The sequence below is a fragment of the Muntiacus reevesi genome, chromosome 2 (genome assembly GCF_963930625.1).
Source record: "Muntiacus reevesi chromosome 2, mMunRee1.1, whole genome shotgun sequence".
NCBI lineage: Eukaryota > Metazoa > Chordata > Mammalia > Artiodactyla > Cervidae > Muntiacus > Muntiacus reevesi.
The window spans coordinates 206,388,398-206,406,673 of NC_089250.1; the positions used below are offsets into that span (position 1 = coordinate 206,388,398).

Below are 18,276 nucleotides of genomic sequence, written 5' to 3' on the forward strand. Positions count from 1 at the left end.
GAATGACTTCTAATGTATTATGATATTAATATAATACTCTTTTAGGCATTTTTTTTTGCCACTTTTGTTTGATAGTCATTAGGCCAAAATCTCCTAGTTCAGATGCAATTTAAATACAGATGTCTTTATATATTATATTTTGCACTAATATTATGAGTTTTTGGTCAAACATAGTATCACTATAGACGTAAAGTAAATTTCTAGGTCAAGAGTTAAAACGCGTTTATTTTGTAATAGTAAAAGTCGTAAAAGCACTTTTCTTCCTTATAAAATAGAGTTCTTTAGAAAATCAACAGAAAAATAAGACAGAGGAATCTTTTGCATTGTTAGTGGATAGTGGTTGACTATTTTCCCCCTCATATTTTATTATGAAAAATTTCAAACATACAAAAAACTGAAAGAATTATATCCACTAGCTACAATTAACGTTTTGCTGTATTTACTTTTTCACATAATATGTCCATCTTTCTGTCCCTTTGGTCATCTTTCAATCAAGCCATCTTATTTATCTGTGTTTTTTAAATGTATTTCAAGTAAGGTGATCAGCTGTTTTTCTGAGCATCTTATGTTATTTTTTTCTGAATGTTGTAATTAAAGTGTCAATAATACATTTTGTGCAGATGTTTTCAGCTGACCCTTTTTCCTATTTCTAGAAATCTGAGATTGCCAATAATTGCTATCAAATTGAGAACATTAAAAAAAATGTCTAGTAAATAATGTTAAGCCTGAAAAATGTGCTCTTTTTCAATAGCTTTATAATCCAGAGACTTGTAATTTTTAAAGTCATCAAAAATAATTTCCAATACTGTTTTTGATATTCTAAATACATATTTATTCATATTATATTGTTTTCAGAGTGGAGAGATCTACAGACCAAGTCATCAAGCCAGTCAATATGGGAGCTCTATCAAAATGGGTTGGGAAGATACCTTCAGATGTTTTACAAGACATGGCAGTGATTGCACCCATGCTTGCCAAACTTGGATATGACCCATATGCCAATCCACCTAACTATGGAAAACCTGATCCCAAAATTCTTGAAAACACCAGAAGGGTAAGTGAGAACTTGAAAGTGAATTGAGAAAACCGGGTATGGAATTTGGATCCAGGAAAGTTTTTTCTTGTTTTATTTCTTGCTTTTTTTATGACCAGAAAATTATTTTAAATTAGAAAAGTCCTTTTTGTAAAATGCTTCATTGTCAGAAATCTTCCACTGAATTTTAAGGATAACTGTGGCTCTTTCCAGGGACTGTGGGGACAATTCTTCAATCTCTTTTTTCCCATTTTCTAAGAATAGTGCTTACTGTTGGAGAAATTTATTCTATTAGCTGATTATCATAAACTGGCCTTAACACCAGAATTGTTAGTGATCTCACTTGTAGTTTATTTTTACTCTGAATCTAATGGCTGCTTTACTTTGGTTAGATGAGGCATGATTTCTTGGCATTTGAAAACTGAGCATTGACTACATGAGAAGAATTACTAGAAATAGGTACAATAAACTACCCTCTGATTGAGAGAAAGTTGCTAGTAAAGTGTTACTACAACTATATCTTTTAATAAATTATGCTCACATCTTTATAATCTTATTTGAGGAAAGTTCAGAATTCAAAAAATCTGAATATATACCTTACCTCTATATTCTACTTCAAATCAGATCTTAATGTATTTTTTTATTGTGGTAAAATTCAGATAACAAGATTTACCATTTTAACAATTTATACAATTCAGTACATTTGCATTGTTGTATGGCTGTCACCACCATCCATCTCAGACTTTTTTTATCTTTCCAATTTGAAACTACATACTCATTACACATTCCTCCTTTCTCCAGCCCCTGGCAACCATAGTTCTACTTTCACTCTCTAGATTTGGTCTTTTTTGAAACTACAGTTTGAATAAGACAACCATGTTAGTGTAAGTCACTGATAGGCTATTTGATTGTCAAGATTAAAATTTCTTGCCTTTTTCTGGTATTCTCTTTTTATGCAGTGTTCTCCCCTCCCCACAGTCTTACATCATCTTTTTATTCTTTTTATTCATCCTCCTTTTGATACTTTTAGTTGACTAACATATTTCATGAGGCAGATTTCCTTGTGGATTTTTTACTCTTAGATATTACTTTTGTTTTCTTTTTTCAAGTCATTAGCGGCTATTTGGAAAGAGCTGTTTTCTTATAAACCATCATATAAGGAGGCAGATATTTTTAGTTTTAAAATTATCTTTATCCTTTTAATATTTTTCATATATAAGCATTATTATAAAATGATAAGCTCAGTTTATAAAACCTATAAAATTAAAAAGATAGGAAAAAATTCACATATAATGTTACCACTCAGACAAATGCCATTGTTAGTATTTTGATGAATTTCCCTTTCTTCTGTACATGTTAAACAAAGGTAAGATTACATAACTTTTAATCTTACTTATGCACACACAAAATCTTGTATCTCACCATTTCCACTAAGTATTCATGAGCATTTTCTCATTGTGCACATGTTTTTTAACATGCTTTTTCATGGTTGTATAAATAAATCATTATATGAACCACTTTATTTTTTTTTATATGAACCACTTTAAATCCTTTTGAAACAAAGTAGTAAGTGAATGAATGAATGAAAAGTGAATGGATGAATGAGGTTTCCCTAGTTTATGTAATATAATTCATTTCACTGTTTTTTTTTTGTTGTTTACAATTTTCTCTTTGGCAAACAGTGCTGCAATAAACATCTTTGCGCATACTGCATTTTAGTGGGTTCTTTTTTTAAAGGTTAGAATAATGAGAGTGGAATTAAACTATGTCAGAGTATCTAAAATTTTAAGGTGCATGATATATGTTGATAAATTTTTAAAAATCTTTTGAACTACCAGGGTAATATAGGTGATTTTATTTTATAGATTTTTGCTGATTTTAGTAGGTTTCATTGATTAATATAATTGAACATTTCCAGTTACTACCTACATGCATATATTCTTTTATGAAACTATTTCGTAAGTTTAAAAAAAGTTTTATGTGTGTTAAAGTTTTGTTAATTATGTTCTGCTAAAGACAGTACACAGTCCAGCATCCATTATCATAGTCCTTTTTAGTCTCTTGGTAATTGGTAATTCATAACTTTTGCTTTTGTACATACTAAAATGGTTTTTATAAACCAAGGTACATGTATAAATGATATTTAGAGGTTTCCCAAGCAGTAGATATTGTAGTTTTCCTACATGTGAATTGGCTGGTTAGACTGTTCTTGGCTTGCTTGAGTGGTTAAGTAGGGAAGAATGCTGTGGTTTGAATCCTTGTGACTAGACAGTTTGTTTCATACACTTTTGTGGCTTTTGAAGAGTTTCAAAGTATATACTGGAAAAAACCTCCCTCCCCAACCCTGTCTGTCTCTAAAGTAACAAGTAATTTTGGGAGAAACAAGATAAAGTGTGAACCATAGTTGCATTTTTGAGCTTTTTGTGATAAAGCATACAAGCCGACATCCTTGTTTTGTGGAGTTTTTCAAAGCTATATATTTTCAAGGCTTTTTTCTGTAAAAGCTCAGATGCTAATATATCCAGCACTGATGATAGGTGAAGTTTCATAACGTAATGCTTAAAAATTGATCTTCACTTGTCAGCTGTGACATGAGATTGACTCCAGAGAAAGAAGATGGCTGGGGAGATTGTGCCCTTTATCTATGGGATGGGAGTAGGGAAAAATTCACGTTTTGACTGGAAATACAGAATCCAAAGTTCTAGGCCTAAAAATTGTGTTTTTCATACAACTTTGGATAGTCTAGAAATATTGGTGTCTGAGTCAGTGTATTTTGGAGACATGTTGCTCAATTTTGAATAGAAAATCATGTGCTTCATGGCTGCTCTTACTCAGATGGTAAATTGGAAATGAAATGCTAACATATTCCATGTCCTTTCCCATCACTGAGGTCTCTAATCCCAAAATTGTAGCACATTTCAGTAAATAGCGCCCTCTAGGTTACTTTCCAGTAGTCTCCCTCCCCATGTTATGTTCTAGCAATCTCCTTGCCCATGGGTTTTTAATCTTTTTAAATTTATAGACCTTTGAGATCTGATAAAACTATGGGTCCCTGTCTGAAAAATAAGACAACATATATATAGAGAGAATTTTATTCTATAATTTTAATGGATTCATAGATGCATCTAAAGCTCATCAGAGTAAGAACTTCTGTTTTACAGTCTCCTTGAAAAACTCATTCACTTGTGTGACTTTTCTTTTCACTTGTGTGACTTTGATTACAATTTATTTGCTGATTATTATAAATCTGTATCTCCTAGGGTCTCTTTCTTGAGCCCCAAGCTCATTTTTTCCAGCTGCTTTTTGTGTCTCTCCACCTGGTTGTTCACAAGGATCTTAAACTCAATGTCCAAAATGAATTTATTGTCCATACCTATTCCCTGATAGAAGCTAGACAGATTTTTCACTAAACTGAGCAAGCATCTAGAATAGGGGCGGGTTTAGGCTGTGTTTATCTATATTTGCAATGTCTATTTTGAGCCAGGGAGCAGAGTCCTCAGGACACATGGGTCAAGCCCCAAACAGAGCAGTAACAGACCTGGTTACTAAACCTGAAGAGTGAGCTGAAAAGCAAATCCAAGTGTGAATGGAATATCCAGTTGAAAACCAGACTAGATAGTACTAAGGAAGAACAAATAGTTAAATAGAAAAGCACGTATCAGTGTATAGAACCCACAGAGCAAACAAGGAGGAACTTTAATATTAAGTTAGCTGGGAGAGGGAGTTGGTTTATATGCCTGAACCAGACAGTAAGGGCACCCAAAGCCGGTGCTCGGTGACATCCTGGAGGGATAGGGTAGGGAGGGAAGCAGGTGGGGGCTTCAGGATGGAAGGGACACATGTATACTTACGGACAGTTCATATTGATGTATGGCAAATACCATCACAATATTGTAAAGTAATAATCCTCTAATTAAAATAAATAGTTTTTTTTTTTTTTTTTTTAAAGGACGCACTGAAAAAAAGAGAAGCTACAGCTGTTGGAATGTTCTTGCATTATCGGGAGAGCCTGTAATGCACACCTATGTTTTCCAGTTCTTCTACCCAGCAAAAGCTTCCTCTCTTTGTTTTTCTTATTTCCATGCATAGCATTTCTGTTTGTCTAGTGATCAAAGTTAGGATTACCTAGCTTTGCAGATGACTTGTAATTAATTAATCACCAAGCCCCCTTGATTATATATTTGAAATTATCTTGACTCAATTCTTATTTTAGCTACCTTACTTATTTCAGTTTCTCCTCATTATTCACATGAAGTATGGTTTATTCCCCTTTGTGCATGTGAGTGTATTCATTCTTCTACATTTAAAAAAATATTCAATGACAGTTACTTTTTTAAAAGTTCAAATCTGAATGTATCTGAACATACTATTCCCTCGTGTAAACCTTGAATAGCTCCAGTAGTACTATAGGATAAAGTCCAGACTTCTTTTTTATTTTTCTATTTCTTTTTTTTCTCTTTTTTTAAAATATAAATGTATTTATTTTAATTGTAGGCTAATTATTTTACAATATTGTAGTGGTATTGACATGAATCTGCCACAGATATACGTGTTTCCCATCCTGAACCCCCCTGCCACCTCCCTCCCCGTCCCATCCCCCTGGGTCATCCCAGTGCACCAGCCCCGAGCACCCTGTCTCATACATTAAACCTGGACTGGCGATTCGTTTCACATATGATAATATACATGTTTCAGTGCCATTCTCCCAATCATCCCACCCTCGCCCTCTCCCACAGAGTCCAAAAGACTGTTCTATATATCTGTGTCTCTTTTGCTGTCTCACATATAGGGTTATCATTACCATCTTTATAAATTCCGTATATATGCGTTAGTATACTGTATTGGTGTTTTTCTTTCTGACTGACTTCACTCTGTATAATAGGCTCCAGTTTCATCCATCTCATTAGAACTGATTCAAATGTATTCTTTTTAATGGCTGAGTAATATTCCATTGTGTATATGTACCACAGCTTTCTTATCCATCCGTCTGCTGATGGGCATCTAGGTTGCTTCCATGTCCTGGCTATTATAAACAGTGCTGTGATGAACATTGGGGTACACATGTCTCTTTCAATTCTGGTTTCCTTAGTGTGTATGCCCAGAAGTGGGATTGCTGGGTCATATGGCAGTTCTATTTCCAGTTTTTTAAAGAATCTCCACACTGTTCTCCATAGTGGCTGTACTAGTTTGCATTCCCACCAACAGTGTAAGAGGGTTCCCTTTTCTCCACACCCTCTCCAGCATTTATTGCTTGTAGACTTTTGGATAGTAGCCATTCTGACTGGCATGAAATGGTACCTCATTGTGGTTTTGATTTGCATTTCTCTGATGATGAATGATGTTGAGCATCTTTTCATGTGTTTGTTAGCCATCTGTATGTCTTCTTTGGAGAAATGTCTGTTTAGTTCTTTGGCCCATTTTTTGATTGTCATTTATTTTTCTGGAATTGAGCTGCAGGAGTTGCTTGTATATTTTTGAGATTGTCAGTTGCTTCATTTGCTATTATTTTCTCCAGTTCTGAAGGCTGTCTTTTCACCTTGCTTACAGTTTCCTTTGTTGTGCATGAACTTTTAAGTTTAATTAGGTCCCATTTGTTTATTTTTGCTTTTATTTCCAATACCCTGGGAGGTGGGTCATAGAGGATCCTGCTGTGATTTATGTTGGAGAGTATTTTGCCTATGTTTTCCTCTAGGAGTTTTATAATTTCTGGTCTTAGGTTTAGATCTTTAATCCATTTTGAGTTTGTTTTTTTGTATGGTGTTAGAAAGTGTTCTAGTTTCATTCTTTTACCCAGAACCACTTGTTAAAGAGATTGTCTTTTCTCCATTGTATATTCTTGCCTCCTTTGTCAAAGATAAGGTGTCCATAGATGCGTGGATTTATCTCAAAGCCTAGAATGGTACTTTTCAACCAAATCTTTGGAAATTTTCTGATGCGCTTTTTATTGTTGGTTTCTAAGTTAATTCCATTACAATTAGAGAATACACTAGTGTGGTTTCAGTCCTTTGAAATATATTATAAATTGCCTTATGGCCAGCATATGTTCTTACATGTCACTTGAGAGGATGTATATTCTGCAGTTGTTGCAGAATTCTATAAATATTGATTAGGTCATGTTGTTTCACAGTGTTGCTCAGATCTTCTAATTCTTACTGCTTTTGGAGAGTCTAATTTTATCAGTTTGGGAGAAAGATGTGAATTTGTTCTTTTATTTCTATCAATTTTGCTTCATGTGTTTTGAATCTATCATTAGGAGCTTACCTTTTTATATATTCTTAAGTAATTAGCTCTTATTATGAAGTGTATCTCATCATCTCTGACGTTTCTCTCTGGAAATCTCCTTTGTCTCATATAAGTATAGCCATTTCGTTGTTTTTATGCAACCATGTTGAAAATGTCATTATTTCTCCTTCATTATATGAGAATATTTTACTTGGTGTAGAGTTCTAGATTGACAGTTTTTTGAGTTTTGTTTGCTTGTTTGTTTTACTTTCAGCACTCAGAATATGTTATTTTATTGGTTGTCATTGTTTTTATAGGAAATCAACTAAAATTCTTATGAATGTAATAGCTTTGTTTGTTTTTTGGTTTTGAGTACTGAAGTTCAACAGTTCTGTACTTCTTTGACACATAGTTCAGTTGATAGAATTTGTTGTTGTTTAGTTGCTAAGTCATGTCCAACTCCTTTTGACGCTATAGACTGTAGCCCGCCAGGCTCCTCTGTCCATGGATTTCCCAGGCAAGAATACTGGAGTGGCTCACCATTGGCTTCTACAGGGGATGTTCCCAACCCAGGGACTGAACCCACATCTCCTGCGTTGGCAGGCAGATTCTTTCCCGCTGAGCCACCAGGGAAGCCCTGTGTTTTGACTGCTGTAAGATTTTTCTCTTCAGTTTTTGCCAGTTTGACTAAAAGTGCCAGATTCACTGATCCTCTTTTTGCCATCTCTCGCTTCAGGTTTAATTTGCTTTTAATTAACTTACATTTGAATTCATTGATGCTTTCTTCTTCTGTGTCCATCCTGCTATTAATCCCATCCAAGGACTTTATTTCAGATAATTTATTTTTCAGAACTAGAATTTCTGTTTCTTTGCTGGAATCCTCTATCTCTTCACTCATTCTGTTCATCTTCTCCTCTGAATTCTTATAACATTTTTATAATTATTTTAAAGTTCTTACACATGGGTCTTCCTTTTGGCTCTTTTTCTTAATTATCAATTATGCTTATTTACTTCTTTGTATGTTTTAGGGTTTGTTTCATACTGGACCTTTTGTATAAAAGAAGTAACCTAGATAATATTTTTCCTTTATTTTTCCCAGATAGGGCATATTCTTTCCTCTCTCAAGCAGCTGGGGTATTTGGCTGATCATTCAGATTTCAATGAGTCAGACTGGGCTGGGTCTGAGCAGCAGTTTTAGTCACTTTACTTCTAGATTTAAATGAAATTATGGAGATTTGACCTTTAGCCCAACCCGCAGTTTCCTGTGTTCTGAGGATGAAAGGCTGATTTCTTTGGGTTTTTAAAAATAGCAGCTGGCAGGGACTGGGTTGAAGCTTAAATTAATTTGTTTCACCTCTGGATTGCAGCTGCAGCAGGACCCTGGAATCTAAGGACCACACAAGTTTGGGAGATCTCTCTCCTTTCTATCTCTGCTTCCTCTGCTGCTTACTCAGCAGAAGTCCCTTGGGTTATAGTTATTAGACTAAGAGATTTATTTTTACATCTGGGCCTCTTCTAGATTTGAATTCATCATACCAGTTCACACTGCCACTGAAAGTTCAGCTTCTTTTTATCTTATCAGCAAAATCTTTCACCTCTGGTAGGCTTGCTTTTTTACCTACCTATACGCAGATTAGGCAGTTGATTCAAGATAGAAAGAGGCTCTTTGCTCTCCTTTGAAGAACTCATCCTTCTCTGGAAGTCATTTAGACTTCATTGCTTCTTTGCATCCACTGCTCTTTGATGGCTCTTTTTTTTTTTTTTTTAACAAAAGAAAATCAAATTTAATTTTGTATGTATATAGGTCCCAGGTAGCACTAGTTGTAAAGAACGTATCTGCTAATGCAGGAGACACAAGAACGTGGGATCAATGCCTAGGTCGGGAAGATCCCCTGGAGGAGGGCTTGACAACCCACTCTGGTATTCTTGCCTGGACAATCCCCATGGACAGAGGAGCCTGGCAGGCTACAGTCCATGGGGTCGCAAAAAGTTGGGCACAACGGAAACGACACAACCCACATGCACATGTGGGTTTCATAAGTGGACCTAAAGAAATGACCAATGCAGGCAGCTTTCATACATTTTAGAAAAAGAAACAATACATTTGTGAGGTATTTGATCTTTGATGGCTCTAAACAAAAATTTATCTGATGTTTTCTTATCGTTTTAATGAGGGCTTCTGTTTCATAACCATAATGAAACTCCTTAGAACAGCATTAAGATTCTTTGTCTGTTGCATTCAGTTTTCCTTTTCAACCTCATCTCTTTTTATCCTTCCAGTCACACCACACTACCTGCCTTTCATTCTCTTGGCACATTTTTATAACCCTGTACCTTAGCACTTGCCCTTCTTGCCTTGAATAGCTTGGTCCTCTTCTTCATTTTACAGCTTTGTCCTTTAAGACTCAGCTCACATGATGCCTCTTACGTGCCGCAGGTCCTTCTACTATTCTTCGTGCCTGCCTTTGCTCTTGCAGTTCTAGTATCATTTATATTATTTACTACTTCTTTTATACTAAGGATTTTTTAAAGGCATTTTGTATCTTGAGCACTTGAGAGTTAGCCGGTGTTCAATAAAATGATTGTTATTAGCAAAAATAAACTTTAGACATAGGAAGAAGAATATTTCTTTGACCAAAAATACTGTGTCCTAATATGAAGTTCTTGTAGGCAACATTTGAAGTCATAGCCCAGTTCACAGGGATTCTGCCTTATGTGAGAAATGCTACATTACACAAAGGTGAGCTCCAGTGGCTACTGCAGTACTTTATGATGGTGTCAGTCTGTATTTAGTTCAGGAAAGGGAGCTACTGTAAGTATTATAGGAGTGAGGAGTCTAATACATTAATTATGGCTTACCAAAATTCCAAAGAATACTCAAACTCCCGCACAATTGTACTCATCTCACATGCTAGTAAAGTGATGCTTAAAATTCTCAAAGCCAGGCTTCAGCAATACGTGAACCGAGAACTTCCAGATGTTCAAGCTGTTTTTTGAAAAGGCAGAGGAACCAGAGATCAAATTGCCAACATCCTCTAGATCATCGAAAAAGCAAGAGAGTTCCAAAAAAAACATCTATTTCTGCTTTATTGACTATGCTAAAGCCTTTGACTGTGTGGATCACAATAAACTGTGGAAAATTCTGAGATGGGAATACCAGACCACCTGACTTGCCTCTTGAGAAACCTGTATGCGGGTCAGGAAACAACAGTTAGAACTGGACATGGAACAACAGAGTGGTTCCAAATAGGAAAAGGAGTACGTCAAGGCTGTATATTGTCACCCTGCTTATTTAACTTATATGCAGAGTACATCATGAGAAACGATGGGCTGGAGGAACCACAAACTGGAATCAAGATTGCTGGGAGAAATATCAGTAACCTCAGATATGCAGATGACACCACCCTTATGGCAGAAAGTGAAGAAGAATTAGAAAGCCTCTTGATGAAAATGAAGGAGGAGAGTGAAAAAGTTGGCTTAAAGCTCAACATTCAGAAAACTAAGATCATGCCATCTGGTCCCATCACTTCATGGCAAATAGATGGGGAAACAGTGTCAGGCTTTATTTTTCTGGGCTCCAAAATCACTGCAGATGGTGATTGCAGCCATGAAATTAAAAGACACTTACTCCTTGGAAGGAAAGTTATGACCAACCCAGACAGCACATTAAAAAGCAGAGACATTACTTTGCCAACAAAGGTCTGTCTGGTCAAGGCTATGGTTTTTCCAGTGGTCATGTACGGATGTGAGAGTTGGACTATAAAAAAGCTGAGCGCCGAAGAATTGATGCTTTTGTTTTTTTTGTTTTTTTTTTTTTAAACAGCTTTTTATTAAACAGCAAAGCGTAACTGCAACACAATTTTAAATGTTTGAAAATTAGGTCACAAAGAGATGCACAATGTTTGCAGTATGACTATTATATATTCAAATAGCTAAAGTCATCAAATCTTACACCAATACAAACATAAGATTATTCCATGATTAGCCTAAATTTAATAACTATAAACTATATTAGTGGATTTCTTTTCCTATTTAACATTTTAACTAACACTACTGATTTCCTTACCAAATGGAACCTACTCAACTAAATTTTAAAAAACGGTTAAATGACTAAAATTCTGCAAACCAGTAGTTGGGTTTGCAGAGATGTCTGGGAGAAGTAGATAAAATACTGAGAAATCATCAATTAGTTTACATGTAAAACTCTCCCATCTTATTCATGACTCTGATACTAATCCACTCTTAATGGACTTTGCAAAGTTGATCTGCTGGGTACTACAAATAAACCTGAGACCAAACTCTATTCTCTTCTAGGTATGGTTTACGTAAGGTTAGCCAAACTTAATCCATTTTAAAAAATATTCCTTCCAAAATCCAATCTGTGCCAGAGAGAACATAAATCTGGAGTAGAAACATTTGTAGTTGGTTACAGGTACTTACCAAGTACTTTTCCCATCCTATTTCTATTTTTCCTCAAAAATTTCTATTTCAAACACACACACAACCAGAACTCATCTTTTCAGATACCAAGTGGGTTATTTTGTGCAAAGGGAAGTTTTTAATAAAAAATCTTCCCCATACCATAATTCAAAGAAAAATCTTCATTTTTATAGCCTCCATTTTCAATTAATGAAAGAGAAAACTACTATCCTTACTACTAAACATAATAAATAAGCCCTAACTGAGAAAGTATCTTATTTTGGTTAAGTTTCAACGGTTAGAGTTCAGACTACTCTCCTAGATGATTAGCTACTGAAATTACTTTTTACAAATGTGAAACCAATTTTTTCCTTAGGGGAAGGAAAAACAGCAAGAAAGCAAATGGAAAAGAGGCACACGATGGTAGACAGGGTACATAAAGCTGTGCATTCAGTACATGATTTTGGTTACTTTTTCACGACACAGTAGTTATTTGCTTGTATCTCTATGCCTACAATATAAGACAATGCTAACCCTATAGATCAAAACAAATTTGATAAAACATTCATTTTCAAGTTTCATAAATATATGCATTTCTAATTATAAAGTCTCTACATTTGCACATTTTCATAGACTAACATAATACACAAACTCATGGAAGTCTTCTGTTATGCTCTTAATTTTGCCTAGATCTGACATTATCTTCATAAATACTCAGTGAAGCCACAAACAAAAGTACTATAACTTTTGGGATCTATCCAAGTTTTAAAGAAAAAAAAGATCAGCAGCAATTCCATAAGACATAAGAGATATCAATCCCTTATTTTCTTTTGCTTTTTGTGTCAGTTGTTTGAAAAACACTAGAAGCTGACATGAGATTTTCTATATATTGTCCAAGAACTTGGTTTTCTGATTTTAGCTTCAGATTTTCTTCCTTAACTGCATCTACTCTTGCAGACAGATCTTCAAGTGTGTGTTGGAGTTCCAACACTTGATTAATAAGTCGTGTTTTTTCCTCCAGTTCCACCTGATTTTCAGCATCAACTGCATCCATGTCAGCATTCATCATCTTCGGTAACAAACTTCTGTGCCTTGGATACAAAATTCTTGATGAATGGTCTGCCTTCTGAGGCGCCGGTAGGGGGAGGGTTCCGAATTGATGCTTTTGAACTGAGGTGTTGGAGAAGATTCTTGAGAGTCCCCTGGACTGCAAGTAGATCCAACCAGTCCATCCTAAAGGAGATCAGTCCTGGGTGTTCATTGGAAGGACTGATGTTGAAGCTGAAACTCCAGTACTTCGACCACCTGATGCGAAGAGCTGACTCACTGGAAAAGACCCTGATGCTGGGAAAGAGTGAGGGCAGGAGGAGAAGGGGACAGACAACAGAGGATTAGATGGTTGGATGGCATCACCGACTCGATGGACATGGGTTTGAGTGGACTCCGGGAGTTGGTGGTGGACAGGGAGGCCTGGTGTGCTGCAGTTCATGGGGTCACAAAGAGTTGGACACGACTGAGTGACTGAACTGAACTGAAAATCTAGGAGAACTGAGGGTCTGGAAAATTTAAATTATATACTGGACATTTTATTTAAAAGAAGAATAGAGAATGAACTAGATTAAAGCTATCATAGAAAAATCAGGAAAATAGGCATTTATGATTTAAACCTGCAGTGTGTGGAAAGCCAGAGTTTGCAGAGAAGCCCTAGAAACTGCATCTAGCTGTCAAATGGGACCTCCGTAAGGGATCCTAATGGAGGGCCTGTAGAGGCATGCCACCAAGATGAAGTGGGGACCTTAGAAGAGGTCTGTGGGGGTGCTGCATGTCTTGAGAATAATGGCTTCTGCTTATTTTCCACTTTATAAATCTCATATAAATTTCTCTCATTGGTAGCTATTTACTCTGAACCACACAGGGAAGGGAATTACATCAGACTTACTTTTCTACCCTAGACAGGAATGGTGGTGATACCTATTGACCATGGACAGTCAAGCATAGTTCATCTGTTTAACAGGCCGACATACATACATACCCATTTTAACCATATTAATTTCCAAATAAAGATAATGACATTATGCTTCTAATGTGATGCAGTGATCCCTTACAAAACTAAAAGCATATTAACCATCTCCCCAAAAGAGGAGCCACCATGTTTCATATTGCACTTTATTCATTTCTGGCTGATACTTACTCCCCCAGCTGAGTCACACTGTCTTTGCTATCCTGAAACCTAAATATGGAGATATAAAGTCAGCTATAAGTCACACACCTTTATTAGACAGTATGGGGATGGGAAGGGAGGAGAAAAAAATCAATCTATTCAGACATTCATAACAAAGCAAGCAAGAAAATCTACAACACTATTGTAGTCCCCATTTCTGTACCTGTCATGTAGTCATGGACAGCATTTGTAATTTCTTTCTTTCTCTAACTATTTCATATTCCATTTGCCCTCACTAACCATGTTGGTTCTATGATTCTACGCCTGGAGGAGTGACCCAAACCCTCATTCTGAAAGGGTGTGTGCCAATAATGGTCATGCCTATATTGTTTGGCAGTAATTTTCCGTTAACTTTCGTTGTAAACAAGTGTAACAGAGAATCTCCTGGATTCTAGGAAATGTCTTTCCTTCCTTCGCTGTGTATTTTAAATCCTGTTTCCTGTTGATAATTGAGATTAATCAGCTGAGCTGATACCTTTCTTGTCTCTTGCTGATCATAGATCATCATAACAAATATAATAATAGTGAAAAAAGTAGGGAATACTGTAAGAATTAACAAAATGTTACACACAGACAGGAAATGAACAGATGCTATAGAAAAACTGGTACCGATAGACTTGCTCAGTGCACAGTTACTGCAAGCCTTTAATTTGTAAAACAAACAAACAAACAAACAAAACACTGTTTGCAAAGCACCGTAAAGTGTAGGTCAATAAGATGAGGTATGCCTGTAAGAATACAACAAAGTTGACAGGATGTATGTGAACACGATTGCATTATGTAAGATTCTTGGGCTAGATTTGCTGAAGTTACTCCCTCTCTTCCCTCGCTCCCATTCTCTCCTTTGCCTGAGTTTGAGGAAGCCAGCTGCTGTGCTGGAGAATTTCTTGTGGCAGGGACCTGCATCATAGTCTCTAGGAACTGAGGGTTCCTCCACTGACAGATAGCAACTCAAGTTGACAGTTATATAACTGCAAGGAATTGAATTCTTAAAACAATCCAAGTAAGCTCGAAAGTAGAATCTTCCTCACTGGCCAATATATTGTTGGCAGCTTTGTGAGACGCTGAGCAGAGGGCTTTCAGCTGTGTGTGGACTCGTGACTCCAGACAAACTCTTAGATAATAAATGTGTGTTCTTTTAAGCTGCTTTGTTTGGGGTAATATTGCGTTTGAGTTTTCTTGATATTACAGAGAACTAGCTTTTGGTTTTTATCGTTCTCTTTGCTGGTGTCTTCTACTTTTTTGAGCTTGTATTACTATCATCTCTCTTATCTTTATTATTTCCTTATCTTTACTTAAAGCTTGTTCTTTTTTTCTAGCTTCCTAAGGTTGAACCTTAGGAATCAATTTTATTTTTTTATTTATTATTTTTTTATTGGGGTGTAGTTCTGGAATCAATTGTAAATATTTCATATTTTCTAATAAATACATTTAAAGCTATACATTTCCCTCTAAACTGCCTTATTGTTATATTCCACAAATTTTGATATGTTGTATCTTCTTTGTCATTCAGTTTAAAATTTCTTTTCAATTTTTTCTCTTGTGATTTTTCTAATTTCTCTTGTGATTTTTTTTCTTTTACTCTATTATTCAGAAGTGTGTTAATTTCCAGATTGTTTGGGTTTAGATAGTTAATTGATACTGAATTCTTATTTAATTTAGCTATGGTTTTACATAGCATGATTCTGCATGATTTTGGTCCTTTTAAATTTGTTGATAATTGTTTTATAGTCCTGCATCTGTTCTTTCTCAGGGAATGTACAGTGTGCACGTGGTAAGAATGTGTATTCTGCATGTGTTGAATGTAGTGTCCTTTAAGTATCAATTAGAAATTAAATCAAGGTTGTTGATAGTGTTATTCAGAGCCTCTATGACATTACATAGTTTCATTCATACTGGGCATTGTGCCTGCAGAACCTCCAGGAAGAAATAGTAATGCACTGTTGTGTATGCATTGTTATATTTGTTGTGATCTGTGATCAATGATATTTGATGTTACTATTGTGATTGTTTTGGCACCTCAAGCCATGCCCATTTTAAGACAGTGAACTTAACTGACAAATGTTTTGCGTGTTCTGATTGCTCTACTGATTGGTGATTCCCTCATCTCTCTCCCTCTTTGGGCCTCACTATTTCCTGAGACATAGCAATTTTGAAACTAGGTCAATTTATAACCCTACAATGGCCTCTAAGTATTAGGTGAAAGAAAAAGTTATATACCTCTTACCTTACATCAGAACTGGAGATGTTCAGGCTTGGTGAAGAGAGCATGTGGAAAGCTGAGACAGGCCAAAAGCCAGACTTCTTGCACCTTCAGTTAGCCAAGTTGTGAATACAAAGGGAAAGCTCTTGAAGGAAATTAAAAGTGCTCCTCCAGTGAACACACAAATGTTAAGAAAGCAAACAGCCCAGGTCTCCCACATTGCAGATGGGTTCTTTACCAGCTGAGCTACAAGGGAAGCTCAAAATATTCCTTTCCAAATATTACTGCTCATTGACAATGTACTTGGTCACCCAAGAGATCTGATGGGAATGGACAATGACACTGATGTTGTTTTCATGCCTGCTAACACAGCATTCATTCTGAAGCCCATGGGTTGAGGAATAATTTTGACTTTCAAGTCTTATTTAAGAAATACCTTCATAATACTATATCTTAGATAGAAGCAATTCCTCTAATGGAAATTAAAAACCTCCTAGAAAGGATTCACCGTTCTAGATGCTGTTAAAAACATTCATGATTCATGGGAAGAGATAAAAATATCAACATTAACAGGAGTTTAGAAGAAATTGATTCCAACTGTCATAGATGACTTGAAGGGGTTCAAGACTTCAGTGGAAGAAGTAACTGCAGATGTGGTGGAAACAGCAAGAGAACTAGAATTAGAAATAGAACCTGAGGATGTGACTGAATTGCTGTAACCTCATGATAAAACATGAATTCTTGAGGAGGTTCTTCTTCTGGATGAGCAAGAAAAATGGTTTCTTGAGAATGGAATCTACTACTGGTGAAGATGCTATGAAGATTGTTGAAATGACAACAAAGGATTTAGAATATTGTATAAATTTAGTAGATAAAGCAGCAGTAGAGTTTGAGAGGATTGATTCCAGTTTTGAAAGATGTTCTACTCTGTGGGTAAAGTGCTATCAAACAATATTGTATGCTGCTGACAAATCGTTCATGAAAGAAAGAGTCAGTGCAAGCAGACTTCATTATTGTCTTATTCTTAAAAATTGCCATAGCCACCCTAACCTTCAGCCACCACCACCCTGATGATCAGCAGTCATTAGCATTGAGGCGAGACCCTCCACCAGCAAAATGATTATGATTCACTGGATAGTGTCAACATAAATTTTATAGGCACTGGGATAGCAAAAAAATCTGTGCGACTAGCTTTGTTGCCATATTTGCTTCATTGTGGTTGTCTAGAACCAAACTCACAGTATCTCCAAGGTGTGCCTGTATTATTTCCTGTTGTTGAATCAATGTAGTGACACTGATAGACATTCAACATTGCTTTTTTCAAATGTTCATTTTTGGAACTTGAAATCTTGACTAAGAATCAGTGGGCTTCATGTGAATTCTTCATATATTTTTCACTTAATACATTTTGCATTTCAACAAGTGACTGCTGCTGTTTTACCACTAAGTCATGTCCAACTCTGCAACCCCGTGGTCTGTAGCCCGCCAGGCTCCTCTGTTTGTGGGATTTCCCAGGCAAGAATACTGAAGTAGGTTGCCATTTCTTTCTCCAGGGGATCTTCCTGACCCAGGGACTGAAAATGCAGCTCATGTTGTATTTCCTGCATCTCAGGTGGATTCTTTACCACTGAGTGAGACGTTCTCCTGAATAGTGATTTGACAGACAAGTGAGCATACAAAGACCTCATCTTGTAGTGAAAGCCTATTGACCGTGCTTTATCACTGAATGAAGACTGCAGACTACTGCCAGTGCCTTTCTATTTTTCCACCACTTTTCAACCCAGAGATGCTGCTTCTTTCCAAGGAGACAGTAGGAGTACTCAGAAGCCCTGTGCCTGCCCCTCCAAATTATTTCTTCTTCCTCTTTCCTTCTTTCCACGGATAACTTCTGTCCTAAATTCTGCCATCATGGATTTAATTTTGCTTGCTTTTAAATTTCATATAAATGAAATCATACTGTTTATTTTGAAGAAAGGTAAAAAGCAGTCTCTGACTTCAGAGAACTGATCTGACACAGCAGATCTAGCCCAGGGGTGATGAGAAACTGACTTTCTGTGCTCGTCACTGAAGTACGACGGTCTTCTCCTGGGTGTCAGCGATCTCACCGAGCACCACCAAGACAGGCGTCCTCTTCAACCACAGTGAACTGAGGAGAGGCAAGACCACTTTGTAGTAACA

General features: G+C 36.2%; 2 protein-coding genes across 3 annotated transcripts in view; one reads left to right on the forward strand and one right to left on the reverse strand.

Annotated features, from left to right (window-relative positions):
• TPST1 (tyrosylprotein sulfotransferase 1) overlaps positions 1-18,276 on the forward strand; it is a 106,133-nt gene that overhangs the window by 71,944 nt on the left and 15,913 nt on the right. For both annotated transcript variants that reach the window (XM_065924766.1, XM_065924767.1), the window contains exon 3: positions 856-1,054. In XM_065924766.1, the coding sequence (XP_065780838.1) occupies positions 856-1,054 (199 nt within the window). The remainder of the gene's footprint in view (positions 1-855; positions 1,055-18,276) is intronic.
• LOC136158557 (short coiled-coil protein) lies at positions 11,071-12,845 on the reverse strand. Its single transcript, XM_065920372.1, has one exon. The coding sequence runs from the start codon at positions 12,741-12,743 to the stop codon at positions 12,495-12,497; it is 249 nt and encodes an 82-aa protein (XP_065776444.1). The 5' UTR covers positions 12,744-12,845; the 3' UTR covers positions 11,071-12,494.

Coding starts and splice junctions, on each gene's coding strand:
- LOC136158557 (XM_065920372.1), bottom strand. CDS start 12,743: ATGATGAATGCTGACATGGATGCAGTTGATGCTGAAAATCAGGTGGAA.